Consider the following 16,608-nt stretch of genomic DNA (forward strand, 5'->3'; position numbering starts at 1 on the left):
GAAACAGGCTCCAGGCTCTGAGCTATCAGCCCAGAGCCTGACGCGGGGCTCGAACTCACGGACCGCGAGATCGTGACCTGGCTGAAGTCGGACGCTTAACCGACTGCGCCACCCAGGCGCCCCAAAAGATTGGTTTTTAATGGGAAAATAAGAAATACTGAGAATGGGACCGTTGTAGCAAGATTGGCTGAGTTTTAATATCATAGATTCCTTTCATAACAGACTTGATTATGGTAAGGGAGAAAAGATAATTGGGACCTGGGATACCTCAACTCCATAAAAGGAACCAAGGGCCCTCAGTCTCCTCAGAGAAATTGGAAAGGTGTCAAACCTCTGCAGTCCTAGAATTTGGCTTAGATTGCTGTGATTTAAAGGAACCTGTTCCTCATTCTCAGGAATGAAGCAAGGTTACAAAAACCGAGTCTGGCGCTGTCCCAGGCTTATGTGCCTTGCGTACGTTATTTTGTGTCATTGCACCTGGTGTGGTGCAAACAGTCCAAGTTGTGTGTCCAGTCCGGCTGTGTTCTGCATCTACTCCCTAAGCTCCTATCCGTCCCCACACCTGCCGCACACAGGTAGGTCTCCTCCATCCTTCTGTATAAACTATTCTTCTGTAAGAAGTAGTCTTTCTTATATAGTGGATCTTTGACTCTTGTCCCATGCTCCTGGGCTGATTTGGCACCTTCCTGTATCTTAGAAGCATCACCTTGTGTACACCTTCATTCCATTAACTAGACTGAATGGTAATTCTTTATTTGAATGTTTATTTCCCACCAGATTATGGATTTGTTAGGAGCAGGAACTGGGTCTTCAGTCCTTGATATCCAGCCCGGTATCTGGTACCACGTAGAGCCTCATTCACGTTTGTACAAGGGTGGGGGGAAATACAATATGGTTTTGTCAGTTGCCCACAATAACCAGAAGGGGATACTTAATATATTTTTTTTTTATTAAGGATAGTGTAGTAGTTTCACTATTTAAAAAAAATTTTTTTAATGTTTGTTTATTTTTGAGAGAGACAGAGATAGTGACAGCTGGGGAGGGGCAGAGAGAGAGAGAGAGAGAGAGAGAGAGAGAGAGAGAGAGAATCCAAAACAGGCCCCAGGCTCTGAGCTGTCAGCACAGGGCCCGATGCGGGGCTCAAACTCAAAAGCTGTGAGATCATGACCTGAACCAAAGTCGGCCGCTGAACCGACTGAGCCACCCAGGTGCCCCTTGCTATTTTAAAATCCACCACTTAATTTAGAACCTACTAGAATAGCATTAACCACTGGAAACATTAAATAATTCATAGCTGAGATTAGAAAGATTATATAGCATAGATGTGCATACAAAATTTATAAACAACTCACGTACCCATCATAAGGGGGTTTTTAATTACCTTATAGCATATGATGAAGCCATTAAAATGCAGTTTCTAGTGAATATTCCATTATACAATCAAATATTTACAATACGATAGGTAGAGAAAAAGTCACAAAACCCACAGAATCCTAGTTTGGATGAAAAGTGTGTATGTGTGTGTGAAAGTGGAAGCATTTTTTATTGAGTTACATTTTTTTCTTTGTTTATATTTTTGTATACAATGAACATTTATAATGAATATGTATTACTTCTGTCATCAAAAAATAAGATACATTTTTATAATTTTTGTTGCCTGAAAGTCCATTTTAATACCTAAATTCGGCCTCTTCATTGCTCTCTTGCCAATAGAATTGTAACCGTGGTAGGGAGATGGGTGAGGGAGTTAGGATAATTTACTTTTAGAACTTCCAGAATGAGATGGTGTGACACAAAAATCCCGAGAGGTGATTTTTTCTCATGACTGTAAGTTAGGTCAGGCAATGATAAATCATCCTATTAAAGAGATACACAGTAATGACAAAAATCATCAACACAGTGTACAACTGACCCTCTGTTTCACTGCTTATATGAACTAATAGAATTCTTTAAAACAAGTAAACTATGCTGCATGGTTTAATGGCTGGATGACCTTGCTGTTACTCACTTTGATGGCTCCTGCGTCCAGTGCCAGAGTGGCCATATCTTTTACAGGAAATGGAAGAGGGCCAGATCTTTGGGCATCTGAGAGTAAACCCACACACACACGCACACTCACACTGCAGGACCCACAACCAGCAAAGCAATCTGTTTGTTAATTCAGACACCGGGCCAGAATCTGAACACACACTGAGGGGGTTGAATTCATGTTTGTTCTCATTCCTGGCAGTTTGAGTTTCCTCTGAGACTCCTCTCGTTTTGGGCTGCCCACTCACAAGCTCCGGAAATCATTTCTCACTGCTCCCCTCACACTTGGAAAGCCAAGTTGAATTGCAAATGCAGGAGCATATCCAGACCTCCTGTGTGCCATCATACCTCCCACCTCCCACTGTGAGAGCCTTCTCTAGAGTCCCACAATGCCTTCTTGTTCTTTGCTCACCAGGCCGCATACCCAGAGCCGTGGCCTCCATCAACCAGCACCTCCTGAGATCAGACGACGTGGTAAGCTGTTGCCTCGACCTCGGGGTGCCCAGCATCTCTTTCCGCATCAACGGGCAGCCTGTGCAGGGGATGTTTGAGAACTTCAACACAGATGGGCTCTTCTTCCCTGTGGTGAGCTTCTCAGCAGGTGTCAAGTAAGTGATGGCTGTGATTTCATGGGGAGTGGCTGTTAGCCCACCTCCCCACCACTCTTGTGAGCCAGGGAGCAAGGGAGTGTCCCTCACGACTTCCACACCATAAGCCAGACTGCCCCCCCCCGCTCCCCCTCCCCCGCCAAAATGATGGTGAAAGCAGGAGAGCAATCCAGAATCACTGACTCCGTAGATAGTCATTGAATACCTACCTACCACCAAGGGTTTTGTAATGTCTTCAAATAAGATAAATAACAACAATCTTATGTAGATCCTTGTTTTAATAATTGTTTTAAAAATTACATCCTCATTATTAAAAATTTATAAGATATAGTTCTAAATAAAACAACGTCACAATCCCAACGTATAACTATAATCTCTGCTATTAGTTTCAAGTCTTTTATTCTACACATTTTGGGAGCTTTTTTTTTCTTTTCTTTTTTTTTTTTTTTTTTGAGAGAGAACGTGAGCAGGAGAGAGGGGCAGAGAGAGAATCTTAAGCATGCTACACGCTCAGTACGGAGCCCAACGTGGGGCTTGATCCCACAACTTTGGGATTGTTACCTGAGCCAAAATCAAGAGCTGGACGCTCAACTGTGTCACCCAGGCACCCCATGAGGCTTTGTTAATTGACATCACACTCAATATGAAGTTTTATGTCTTCATTATTTTCCATTCAGCCATACATAATGAGCCTTTTCCTGACTCCTTAAGTATCCTCCTCAAAAACAATTTTTATAGCCATATAATATCCTTTTATTTGGTTGTCCCATAATGTAGCCATTACTTTATTGTTAGACTTCTGTGCTAATTCCATTTTTATCTTTATAAATAAAATTATGATGGACATCCTGAGCATAACTCTTTTGTCTGCATATCTGTTAAGTTCTTCCTAGAAGTAGGTCCAAAGCTATGAAGTTTTTAAAGTCTAAATTTGTAGGGGTGCCTGGGTATCTCAGTCAATTAAGTGTCTAACTTCGGCTCAGGTCATGATCTCACGGCTCATGAGTTCAGGCCCGGCATCAGGCTCCCTGCTGTCAGCTCAGAACCTAGACCCTACTTTGGATTCTGTGTCTCCCTCTCTCTCTGCCCCTACCCCACTCATACTCTGTCTCTCTCAAAAATAAACATTAAAAAATAATAAATGTATAATCACAAGCCAAGTAGATTTTCAGGAAGATTGTATGGAACAGTTCAGAAATAATTATCAACAATTTTGGAATCTCAAAAGTTCTGAAACCCATGAATTTTTTCATAATTCATTTCACCACAGAGTCTGACCTAAACTCATTTTGTTGTCAAAACTGTCATCAACAGAAATGAGGTTGCTTTTAATCTTTCATTTATTCCTCTTCTTTTGAATATTTACAAGCTTAACTGCAGAAATATTAATGTGTTTGATTAAGGGGTACAGCCCCTCACCTGTCTAGAGGTTGTATTTAATACATAATATGTATACTTTCTTTAAAATCTGAAGAATTCTGAAGTCTGAAACACAACTCCAAATTTCAGATAAAGGATTTGGGCCTTGTAGTATCATTTAAAGCAACATGTGGGAATGCCCAACTGATTGAGTCTTCATTAACTTTTACTGTTATGGGTTATTTTTAATCTTTGCTAATTTGAGAAAATTGTAACTTAAAGTTTTAATTTTCTATTTGATTACTTGTGTGGTTAAGCATTTTTAATGCTTACTGTTCTTAGATAGTATTTCAACCCAATATTTTTTATGTTCTTTGCCTATCTGGTATGAATTTCAATGTTTTGTATGTTAAGACTATTTAAAATACTGCCTTATTGGTTTCAAATCTTTTTTCCCAGTTTATGATTTACATTTTCACACTTAGCTTTATTTTCCTGTTGTTTCTTTGTTTTTCCCTTTTACAAAAATAATGTAAATCAAGGAAATAACCAAGAACCCAAAATTGCACAACCTGGAGACAACCCTATTACCTTTTTATTCATACATCCAAATATTTTTACACTAAATTGGATTTATACTGTAAAAGCTGTTTTCTACATACTATGGCTAACTAGTGTGTTTGTTGCTCTGCCCCTTTCCTTATACCAGTTGGATGCTGTATTAATTATTTTAGTCTGACAATATATTTTAATGTCAAGACAAGACAGACCCCATTAATTTAATGTCAAGACAAGACCCCATTGTGACTCTTCTTCCCCAAGATTTTCTTAATCATTCTCGATCCCTGCTTATTAAAGAGATTACAATAGAATGAGTGGAAAACTAGAATCAACACAGTTAGAATCAAACTGGTTTCCATTGGAGCCCTTGGAAAAGGCCATAAAAGGAGGGGAGTTGTAGACAGCAGACACTTAGAGCTTGGGCCACAAAGATGCCATCTCAGAGCTGCGAGCATCTGAGGGATGGATTTCCAAAGTGATAGCACTGTGATAGTCCTCAGCACCTCAGGTAGACTGATAAAGCAAGACATGTTGATATATTTTTGTAATGGATGAAATTTCAGTTCTGTTTCAGTTAAATAATTTAGAAATAAAGAATTATCCTTTGGAAATGATATTGAACCTTGGGAATTTGACACAGATATGCAAATACACATAGTATATATATACATATATAGATATGCAACATGTACATAAGCTAATGTATGTTTGCACACATAGTGATACGTATACAGTACATATACATATTTATAAACGTGTTGATGTCGATGGATATAATAAATTTAAACATTATCATTGTTTGAGATTCTTTTAACAAAAGGAGAACAATGATAGTAAAACCTTACTAGGGCTACAAATCTACTCAGCACTGTTGCAAGCCAACGAATCTTCTGTCCGCTCCAGGGACTGTATTCTAGAGTTGTGAGTTCTTTATCTGTGTTTCTGTCTGCTGAGGACATACCCATTAGAATTTCATTCCAGGTCTCCCATTTTAAGCGTGGCATAACATCCCATTCTTCGTTGATATGCATAAGAAGCATTTAGAAAACCAGGAGCATTATTGAAAGACAGAGACACTGTAAGCCCAAAGAGAACTGATTGGAACAGAGACCCCTGGCAGTCGAGGGAGAACCAGCACATGTTCCACTGTGCATCCTCCCCACTTGATTGCCCAGGAAGAAAGAGAATGAGCAGAAATCTACATATGATGTAACAGCGTTTGGGTCAGCCACCTGTTGACTCAGTACCTTCTTCGGAGAAACAAGATCACTCTGAGCAGTCGCTTCCCAGGACCACACTGGCGTAGGTAGCTAATGGCCTTGGTCACCCAGCATCACTGCCCTTCCCTTCTCTGTTGGTTTTGACCACATCCCACTCGCTGGGTTTTACTTATTTTCAAGGCAAGTACACCTACTTCTCAAGCATCTCATCTGAGACAAGGGCTTAGCTAGAAGTCAGATCTCTGGAGAAAAGGACCTTTTTTAGTGTGCCGGCTTAATGGTATCTAAGTAGTTTGTGTTTAGAGATCAGTACATCCAATCTTGTATGTTGCCTAATGGTTTTTAATCATGAACTCATCCATCCAGTCTCCTTCAGAGAAATGAGATAGGATTTTTAAGTGTGTGAATTTATTTATTTATTTATTTCTTTGGTGAGGACTTAAATTGAAATCTCTTGGCAAAGAACTGCAGCTGGCAGGTAAAGAAATGGGCGACTCCACCGTATCCACATGTAGAAGATGCTTCTAGCATCTCCTGTCTGGGACAGCAGGGCATGCAGCCTTCTGAGTGCCCAGGAAAAAGAGAAGCAAAGTTCCAGGATAGGAAAAATGAGTTGTCTAACCCATTTATAAGGCACAAAACTGGTAAGAGAATTTAAGAAACTGAAGGGTCCAGATGTGTTGATTTGAAAAGTTGTTACCTTAGCTATGAGAGCCTCTTGCTTAAAGCACCTGAATTAGTGGTAAGCTAATGAGTGGGACTTGATGTCTTTTAGGCCTCCTTTCTCTCAGGAAAATGTCACCTCTGACATATTGGCCTTGGTCACCCAGCATCACTGGAAATTGTCACCTCTGACATATTCCTGTCTTTGGTTCTCAGAGCATAATATGATCTGAGGAGAGATGGAATTGCCTGCACATTTGGGAAATACATTTTACTGAAGTACATACAGCCCCTTATATGATGTCTTCAGTCGTTCCCATTGCTGGTCTTGTGTTGAAGAGTAGCCAATGGACTGATTTTTATTTGTGAGCAGAGGATCAGTATACCAGTACTTACTCTTACATCAACTGGTAAACTATGATTTGGTGCTGAAACCCAGAAGTCTCTCTATACTGCTTTCACTCAGCTGTGCAGAAAGCAAGAGAGAAAGCAAGATGTTAATTCCAAGTTAATTAAATATGAGTTAATCTCACTGAAATATGTTGAATAACACAGTTGATCAGGCAACTGAGTCCTCTGGTCCTCGGTCCCGTGCCAAGTTCCATCGTGAGTGGTCAAGGTGAGGAAGGCAGAACAGAAATGCTGAGACCCTCTGAAAGCAGTGCTACATGTTGAAGGATCATACTGCTCCCCACAGTGTAACTTCAAAAACTACAAGAACAAAACTTTATTTCTCCTATAAAATATATGTGTGTGTGTGTGTATTTATGACAATTGAAAAGAAATTACTATTTTCACCAATATAGTAAGTAGAATACTTGCTTGGTTGTATTGTGTCTCTTCCAGCAGGGTACAAGATTATGCCATTCTAGAAAGAGGTCCTTCTCCTGTCATAGAAGCATTCAGAATTGTCTCTCGTGTTTATTTTCAACTTTGGTGTGGCTTCTAAATTCGATTTCTCTTTTACAGCCCCATTTCCTCCTATTCACTGGTCTTTACTGAGGTCACAGTCATGAATTTGTGACCCCATAATTATTTGTATAGTTACAAACTATGTTGTTAATAGCACCTGATGAAGATGTCCCTGTAAGCAGTCACTGAAGAGCAAAAAATCTTTTTCAATTAGATTTATCCACAGTGAAGTCAAAGGCAGCATGAGTAATTACTAACAAAATCCACAAATCAATATGTGCTCTCTTTTCTAACTATTATGAATGTGCCTCCTTAGGTTTCTTCTCCGTGGGGTTTGTGTGTGGATACTATCCATACTAGGCCCTTAGTGTGACAACACAGTTTGTTATAGGACAGAATTTAGGATGAGGCATGTGTACCTTGGAGACCACCCAAAAGGTTGAGTTACTTAAATGCCAGCAAGCCCTCATTAAAAGGCAGTCTCACCCTGCAATATGGCGTCATGGCGTGAAGCACGTGGAGAACATGACGTGGAAGCCACGATGTATAGTGAAACGTATAGTGATATAGTGATTTGGGTGATACTTTTTGTTTCTCAGAAAATGGATGAGTTCATCGCTGTAGTAGAATATGTTTTATAGACATAGTTAAATTTCCCAGAGATCTATTTTAATGGCCTGACGTAGCTCTGTTACCGGCCCTTGCTAATTTATAAAAGCAACAATATCCAAAGGTGGTTGGTATTTGTGGTTGCTGTTTGTTTTCTGTTGGTATCCACCAGCCTTGGCTAAAATTCAGGTAACCAACAGCTTAGCTATTTCCAGCTTGCTGTGGTCAATGCTGTGGAAATTATTACTGAGATAAATATACTTCTGTGGAGAACATGATGATTGCCCTGGGCTTTCATCAAACACTGGCCAGAAGGAAAGATGAATGTGGGAACATACATAACTCAGATTGTTTTCCCGTCTTAGCGAGAGGATGCGGTTATGAATCACGACTTACGAGTTGAATTCAGGTCAGCCAAAGCTCATTAATTCTTTGTCCTCTTAACCACAGCCTGTATCCTTTTCTTCTTTGGAACACCTTCCCCGCTGTCTGGGAGAGCTTCACTAGCAGATGAGAGTAATGAGATATTCAGGAAGAGAGACTCAAGTGATGTCATACGTTTGCTAGTAAGCCGTGGATAAGGAAACCTAGTCATCCTTCTGGAGCATAACAAAGCCGTGTCTTGATTTTTACTGTGTTGTTTTTATTTGTGGATCCGTCTTTCGAATCTGGGAACTTGTAATAGGTAGTCTGGTCCCTTCTGCAAATGGGAAAGCCACAATGTCTAAATCTCAAAAGGCTGAATTGAAAATGCTAGCAGGGATTTTTCAATACAATTTTCTCTGTTTTCAAAATCAGTCAAGTAAATAAAAAATTCCCCCACATCTCCCAAAAGTCTCAGTACTCCCTGGAGACTCTTATGGAAGCTTTTGCTCATCTCGGAGGCAGAAGAATCTAAGGACCCACTTACTCTAATCACTTTAGGAGGAAAACTGCCCTTAAGAGCTGATGGAATGTCCTGAGTTCTAGGAAGAATTCCAGAAGATAACAGGTGCTTTAGTGGAAGAGATTAAATTGATTAATTAAGTTGATTTGAAAATCCATTAATGTAGAGAAAAATCCAAGGATCAAGAAGAATGAATCTGAATGAACTCAATTCTCAAATTACCTTTTTATTTTTAAATTTAACATTTTCTGAGGCTGGGAGATGCAGTGGAACCCAAGAAGCAGGGAAGAATAACACCTAGAGAAGAGAGATTTACATCCTAATTGGAAAAAGGATTTAAATGATAAACCTTCAGCGCCAGATGCCAGATTTATGAAAAGAAATAGACTAGTTATTTGTCACTCTGTTGTTTTCTTGCTACCCTCTATATCCATGCTCTGGACTTCTGGCCCTGGATAAGCCCTTCTGCCCATTCTGTAACCTTTATTGCCCCTTTTAAGAATAAGAACAGTCTTCTCAGCCATATGAAAATCCCATCTATTTGGCTAGAAGGTAACTCAGATTTGTATGCAGTTGATGTTTGAGGCCTTTGTGGTCTCCTTGGAGCCTCAGGCTGGAGCATCTCGAAGCGTCTCACTGCAGTTCTTTTTACACAGGCTTCACCACCTGTGCTGGCTGCTTCCTTCTGGCTGACCCCAAGCCCTATTCTACATACGTTTCCCTCCCCGCACACGGGGCCTCCCACCTCCCCTGCTTACCTCCTTTCTGATCTCTGATCAGTCATTTGCCTCTCGGGGCATACTTCCTTTTGAGATGGCTGACAGCTGACTCATTTGTGGAGTCTGTCTGGCCTTCCAGGAACACAGTCCTTGGCCCCGCCCTGAGCAGAAGGGAGCTCTTTCCCTTGAGATCAACTATTGCTCGCTCACTCTCCCGCTCGTGCTCTCTCTCACTCTCTGTCTCCCTCTCTGCCTGTCACCGGGCAAACATGTCCCTCACTAGATTCCAGGGGGACACTTGAAAGCTTCTGAATAGTTCTTAAAGCACTCTTCATTTGACTTCAGATAGGAGAGAACTCCCTGCCTTTTCTCCCTGACAGTTCTCTCCAAATGAATTTTTTACCTTTCTTATCAGGGTGCAGGCACCTGGTAGACTACAGCTGCATTTGTTTCATAACTTTTTGGATGGATCTTCGTAGTGGATCCAGCATCTCACTTCAGGATGTGAAAATACTGGCATCCTCTGATTTATCTGCCTTTGGGATCTCTGCTAAAACTCTAAGAGGGGGAATCCCATTTTAATATCTTCAGATAATTAAAGTGGGTTGCAGGCATTTCTTTTGATTATCCCCTTCAAGCCTGCATTTTATCTCTGGGTATTTCCTTTGACGTGGTCAGTCTGGATCTCGCGGAGAGAGGTATGAGGAGGACCACCACTGTTAGTGCTCGTTTGTTGGAGCCCTTCCCAGGCACTGCGGGTAGCGAGGGAAGGAGCCACGGACCGCGGATGTACCTGGCACAGGTCTTGTCCAGTCCCTGCTGGAGAGCAGGGCTTCTGTCTGGCAAGTCTTTGGAAGCAACCCAGGACCACTCCTTCCACCCACTGATGACAGTGGAAATGACGTTTGGAGACAAATGCTTCAGTGAACAGTACACACTAATTTCTGGTTATGTACATTTTTCCTTTTACAGTTTTTGTGGCCATCAGAGGAGATGAGATGAAGATTTATAACCAAATTATTCTCTTTTTAATAACAATATAAAACCAGAAATGATGGTTTTCCTTATGTTCTCTGTGCTTTCTTGATTTGCTCTCTATCCAGAAGATGATGGCAGATTTTAAAATGTAAGAGAAATTTTAACACTAAACAGAGCTGGCAAGACAGCTCATGAATAATTAAGTCCAGCCAGAAGACCTCATAGGAGATCATTTACTTGTTCTTGGAATCTATTCACTAGTGAGTAACAAAGAATACTCATACCCTTGCTGTACAAGCTCCTGGGCATTCAGCTTCTCACAGGAAGGATGCTCAAGGAGAAGAGGGAGGCAAAAAAAAAATGTCCTACACTCTCTTTTTTGCTCAAAAAACTCCAGTTCTATCCCACAGTTTCAATATGTCAGTAACACAATCTGCTGTGTTTCAGTTGAATCGGGAAGTTCTCAACCAATAATTTCAAGGCTTAGTCATTATTTCCTGAAGGTTCACTAAATTAGTAACATTTCAGGCTAATGACTCAATTTTGTCTTAATGTCATCGTTCATATTCTTAATACACATATAGCATGCCCCGTTACGTAACATTTAATGTAGGAACATCCACGAGGGACAATTGTGGTTCTAATTCTATATCATTGTTTAGTACTTGAAAATGGGAAAGTGGGAGATGTCCTATGATTTCTATAATTAATTTTAAAACAGCATTGTTTAAAATGCTATTTGGATAAAGAATTTGTTTGTATTGGGAAGGAAAAAAAACTTTAATGTCTCCCACTTGGAAAGAGTTTTATTTTCCAGTTTCATAATTAGGCTATTTCCACAGTCATGATTACTCAGCCAACACTGAGACTCTCTTGCAAGGCTGCCCTACCAGAACATTCTAGTTAAAGAAAGCGAGGTCTGGTGGAGAGTCTTGCTCTGAGGGCTTTGCTAGGTCATAACCCTTCGCCACATATCTCAGCCCCCTGCAAACATGCCCTCACTCCCTCAGCAGTCCCTAACTGTCCTCATTCCAAAACAAAAATGGGATCTGGCTTTTGCTTTCCATTTTGTCCATCATCACATTGGCTCAACCGATTATCCACACCTCCCACCATCACTAGTTGGGTGTCTGGTGCCTCCAAATACTCGCTAAATGGTCTGCTAACCTGTCCACATACAGCAGCTAGAAGAGTCTTGTATTTCTTCTTAAAGTCTTTCAGAAGCTTCCTGCCTGGAATACAATCTCATCTTCTTGCCATGACTCACAGACCCTACCTGATCTAGCACCGCACCCTCCCACCTCACCTCATGCCCCTTGGGCTCTGCACCCAAGCTCTTTCCTGCCTCAGGACCTTGGCACATGTCATGCCTCTGCCTAGAATGCTCTTCCAGATTTTAAACTCCTTAGCTCCTCTTTAGTCCACAGGGTTAACTCATGTTTCTTCCTCAGAGAGGCCTTCCTTGAGTGCAGTCTAGGAGCCTCCCCATCGCCTCTTTATTCCTTCCTCAGTATCTCCCAATCAGTAATTATGACTGTTTTTCTAGTTGGATCCCTGTTCTGTGACACCAGGGGCACTGTAGTCTTTGTTCGTTGCCGAGTCTCCAGTGCAAAGAACAGCAAGTCATATGGGTTCGATCACTCGTTGTTAAATGGAGGGAAGAGGGTGTGAGGGTTGCATGCAGAGGCTATGTGTATATACTGATTTTTCCTGTGTGATATTAGTGTTGACCCTGCAGGGCTACATATCTTTTCATGTTTTATTTTTTTTTAATTTTTTTTAACATTTTATTTATTTTTCAGACAGGGACAGACAGAGCATGAACAGGGAAGGGTCAGAGAGAGGGCGACACAGAATCTGAAACAGGCTCCAGGCTCTGAGCTGTCAGCACAGAGCCCGACGCGAGGCTCGAGCTCACGGACCACGAGATCATGACCTGAGCCGAAGTCGGCTGCTTCACCGACTGAGCCACCCAGGCGCCCCATCATGTTTTAATTACTTAAAACTGTGGTCATATTTTCTCATTAAGTTAAAGTTGATCTGCAAAAGCTCTCTTTCTTGTTACAAACCTAGGAGAATATAAAGTATCGTTTTGAAATAGTTCTCTTTCACCCTCTCCTCCTTGCAGGGGAAGCTTTGGGGTGTACCTATAACCCTAACTGAACCTATATATATATATAAGGCTAAAATGCAGCCAGATGCTGAATTAACATATTGAAAGACTTCAGTATACTGGAAATTTAGTGCCTGCATCACTGTGAGCCCCAAGTGTCTCTCCCCCTTCTGGGAGGTCTCTATAGGCACTGCTGGAGTGGACTAGAGTGTCAGGGCTGGATGCCAGCAGGGTGTTGGTGCCCCTGAGAAAGGCACTGGTACCCTAGTGCGCAAACACTTCATACCTATTTGGCTGCCTATGCTATGACCGCCTGCTGTTGCTTCTTCAGAGTCGCCCTCGTATGGCTGTTTAGGGGAACTGCAGCCTCTGCAGGGTATCACTTGGCATATATACCATTTGTGCTTAATATTCTGGTATTCATCTTTTGCCTGCATCTTAAAAATTGATGTGTGAGTGATGTCCCTCAAGTAAAAAGATTTGAAGTCCTCATGCTGTAGTTTTAACATGATCTTGTCAGAGAATAATGTCCTTCTCATCACTGCTACTCTTTGCAATAGTCTAGTAATAATATTTATAATGATGATTTGTCTACTAGGGTAAAGAAAAACATTATTTATTTTAGAGAGTACATGAGCAGGGGACAGGGACACAGAGAGAGCGAGAAAGAGAGAGAATCTTCAGCAGACTCCATGCTCAGCTTAGTTTGGAGCCTGATGTAGGGCTCAGACCCATGACTGCAAGATCGTGACCTGAGCTGAAATCAAGAGTTGGATGCTTAACCAACTGAGCCACTCAGGCACCCCAGGAAAAACATTATTTTTAAAGTCTAATGATATTTGTGTATGAATTAACTTTTTTAAGAACTTAGCTGACATGGGTCACCTGAGGATCATAGACTGAGAGTTTTCCCCAATGCTTTATTGCATACTTCAGGATGTTCGTTGTACTGAATTGGAGTTCAGGCACTTTCCCACAAAATAATTGCTGGGGGCGGGGGACGGGTAGTTTATCTTGAATGTTCTCTTATCGAGGCTGGGCTTTCTCTTTTTAACCTCTCTCTTCCTGGTCTTTCCAAATGGTACAGAGTACGTTTCCTGATGGGTGGACGTCATGGAGAATTTAAGTTCCTGCCTCCTTCTGGCTATGCCCCTTGCTACGAAGCCTTACTGCCAAAAGAAAAGATGAGATTGGAGCCTGTCAAAGAATATAAACGCGATGCTGAAGGAGTTAGAGATCTGTTGGGTACCACCCAGTTCCTCTCTCAAGCCTCTTTCATCCCATGCCCCATAGATACCAGTCAGGTAGGTTCGAGCAGGCAACCCAGGTAGATGAAATCATAGGGCTAAATGCTTCTCTCTCTGTTGTCTCTGAACCATTCCTGTCATGAATTCAGTATTATTATCATGTGATGTGAACAACTGTTGTTTTTCATGTTTCCACCATATGCATACGTTGAGCTCTTTCAGGATTTCCCAGACATAGTTGATCACTTGCTACATGCAAGGCCCTGTGAGGTACAGGTGCAAATATGCAGTCTTCTCTGGGAATTCACAACCCACTTAAGGAGGTAAAAAGCAAATGTGCTATTTTTTAAGCCTGAATGTAATAAATGCAAAACGAACAGTATGCACAAATAAGTGCTAGAGACACCTGTTAGGCTACAATATTTCTAGAAGTCTAGTTAGTGAGGCTAGAATTCAACCAGGGCCTTTAATAAGCTTAAACGGGGAGGGATCCAGATGTGAAGTAACAGGAATGGGGTAAGGGTCTAGAAGTAGAAACACAAAGTAGGGACAGGTGGAGAGCTACCCTACCACCCAGCAATTGCACTACTAGATATTTACCCAAAGGATACCAAAATGCTAATTCAAAGGGGTGCATGCACCCTGATGTTGATAGCAGCATTGTCTATAAGAGCCAAATTATGGGTCATTATTCAGCCATAAAAATAATGAAATCTTGCCATTTGGACGGCTGGATGGAGCTAGAGAGTATTATGCTAAGGTAAATAAGTCAGAGAAAGACAAATACCGTATGATCTTACTCATACATGGAAATGAAGAAAACAAATGAATAAAGGGGGAAAAAGAGAAAGGCAAACCAAGAACCAAATTCTTAACTACATAGAACAAACTGATGGTCACTAGAGGAGAGGTGGGTGCGGGCATGGGTTAAATAGGTAATGGGGATTAAGGCTTACACTTGGGGTGAGCACCAGGTGTTGTATGGAAGTGTTGAATCATTGTATTGTACACCTGAAACTAATATTATGCTGTTAACTGGAATTTAAACTTCAAAACAGAGGTGGTGATAAATATTCTCTTGTGGCTGGATACTTGGAGGAGGCGGAGTGTGTAGGAGAAGAGTTGGAAATAAAACTGAAAGAAATGAGGTGGTATATATGAGGGGAAGGTGCTGACAAACGGACATTTTCTTTGCCTTTCCAGGGCCTCTTTTGAGAGGGACACACTCACAAGCTTATGACATGGGGCATAAACAACAGCTTTGAATATTTCCTCCACACTGGTACTATTCAAATCACTATGCTCATTGTTAGGGAAAAATAAATGCAATGGGGTCTTGTCTCTGAGGCACAAGGGGTTAGTAGTTTTGGGAAATACAGCTCTTTTGACCTGTAGAAGGTCTCCAGCATGTTATTTTCCCATAATATTCATGTGACCCTATTACATTCAGCTATGCGCGCATGTTCGTGAATTTGCTTCTTCCCTCCTGCAGCAAATTCCCATGTGTGAATTCCCATAAAAATTATTGTAAAGCAGCATTTCTCTGCCTGCTTCACAGAGCCTGGTGCGGCACCTTGAAAGTAGTTGGCGTTGAGAAGGTTGATGGGAAACTGGGGAGGAGTTTGTGAGCCAGAGATGATCCTAGAAATCAGATCCTCTGGTTCCTATGTAATCTAGATACGAAGACTGAGGGCCAAAGAATGAAACTAGCTTTTGCATGGGTGCAAGGCCACTAGGGCCCTAGTGAGGAAAGAGCATGAACGTGGTACCTACTTGTCTGTGCCACCCCTCACTAAATAATCAGAAATGTGTGGTAGGAAGGGCTTCCTGGAAGAAGTGGGCCTCGAAAAAAGGGGGAGGGGTGTTTTGATGAGGGTGGGAAGGAGGGCTTGACCAAAGAGTGGAAAGAGTGTCTAAACGTGCAGAACTGAAGATTTGAAAATTGAAGATCGCAGACAAATCAACAGGCCAGAAAAACCTTTGATGTCAGGACCCAAAATTGAATTTGTATGGACCTTGGAACTAGGGACTTGTTCCCAGGAAATCAAATCATAGGGAAGTTCTCTTTGGAAAGGTACAATTTATTATCTCGAAGGAGACCTTATAATTTTTTAGAACCTACTATTCTGTGAAATTATTATCAAAGGAGAAGTTAAACATATATATGGAGAGTCAACTCCATTTTCCCTGGAGCATGGTAACCAGTTTGTAGACCAAATATTGCTGACTGGAGCCCTGTCCTTAGGCACTAACAGTACCCAGGGCTTGAAGCACCCCAGCCCCTTGCTGAACACAGGCAAAAAGGAGTCGACTCCAGGCAGCCCAGCCCCAGACACCCTAACGCAGTTAGCAAGCCAGCATTACTCTGCCCCAGGTAGTAACCAATTGAGGTCACTGAAACTATGATTTGGGGTACTTGTGGAGGCCTTGTTCCACACTGTCTCCCACATTGGTTCCTCCCACATGGAAATCCCTTTGCAGTCCATGATCTCCTAAGGAAAACCTAGTTTAAACAGATTCTCTGGGTTTACCAACAAAGCCCAAATACAGTTATAATTTGCTGGCTAATAATTTTCCCCATTTTGTTCCTTATTGAAACATCATGCCACTTATTAATGTTGCCCTTTTGATAATTGCATTAAGTTGATTTTTAATGGCTTTAGTTGAAAGTCAAATAGTGATTATAACACATAGTTTAAATATGT

The 16,608-nt window shown here is 41.5% G+C and overlaps 1 protein-coding gene across 1 annotated transcript in view; it reads left to right on the top strand.

Annotated features, from left to right (window-relative positions):
• RYR3 (ryanodine receptor 3) overlaps window positions 1–16,608 on the top strand; it is a 357,957-nt gene that overhangs the window by 127,761 nt on the left and 213,588 nt on the right. The window contains 2 exon segments of the mRNA XM_032593518.1: window positions 2,444–2,636; window positions 13,744–13,960. Coding sequence (XP_032449409.1) covers window positions 2,444–2,636; window positions 13,744–13,960 — 410 coding nt within the window.

This window comes from Lynx canadensis, chromosome B3 (assembly GCF_007474595.2).
Source record: "Lynx canadensis isolate LIC74 chromosome B3, mLynCan4.pri.v2, whole genome shotgun sequence".
Classification (NCBI taxonomy): Eukaryota; Metazoa; Chordata; class Mammalia; order Carnivora; family Felidae; genus Lynx; species Lynx canadensis.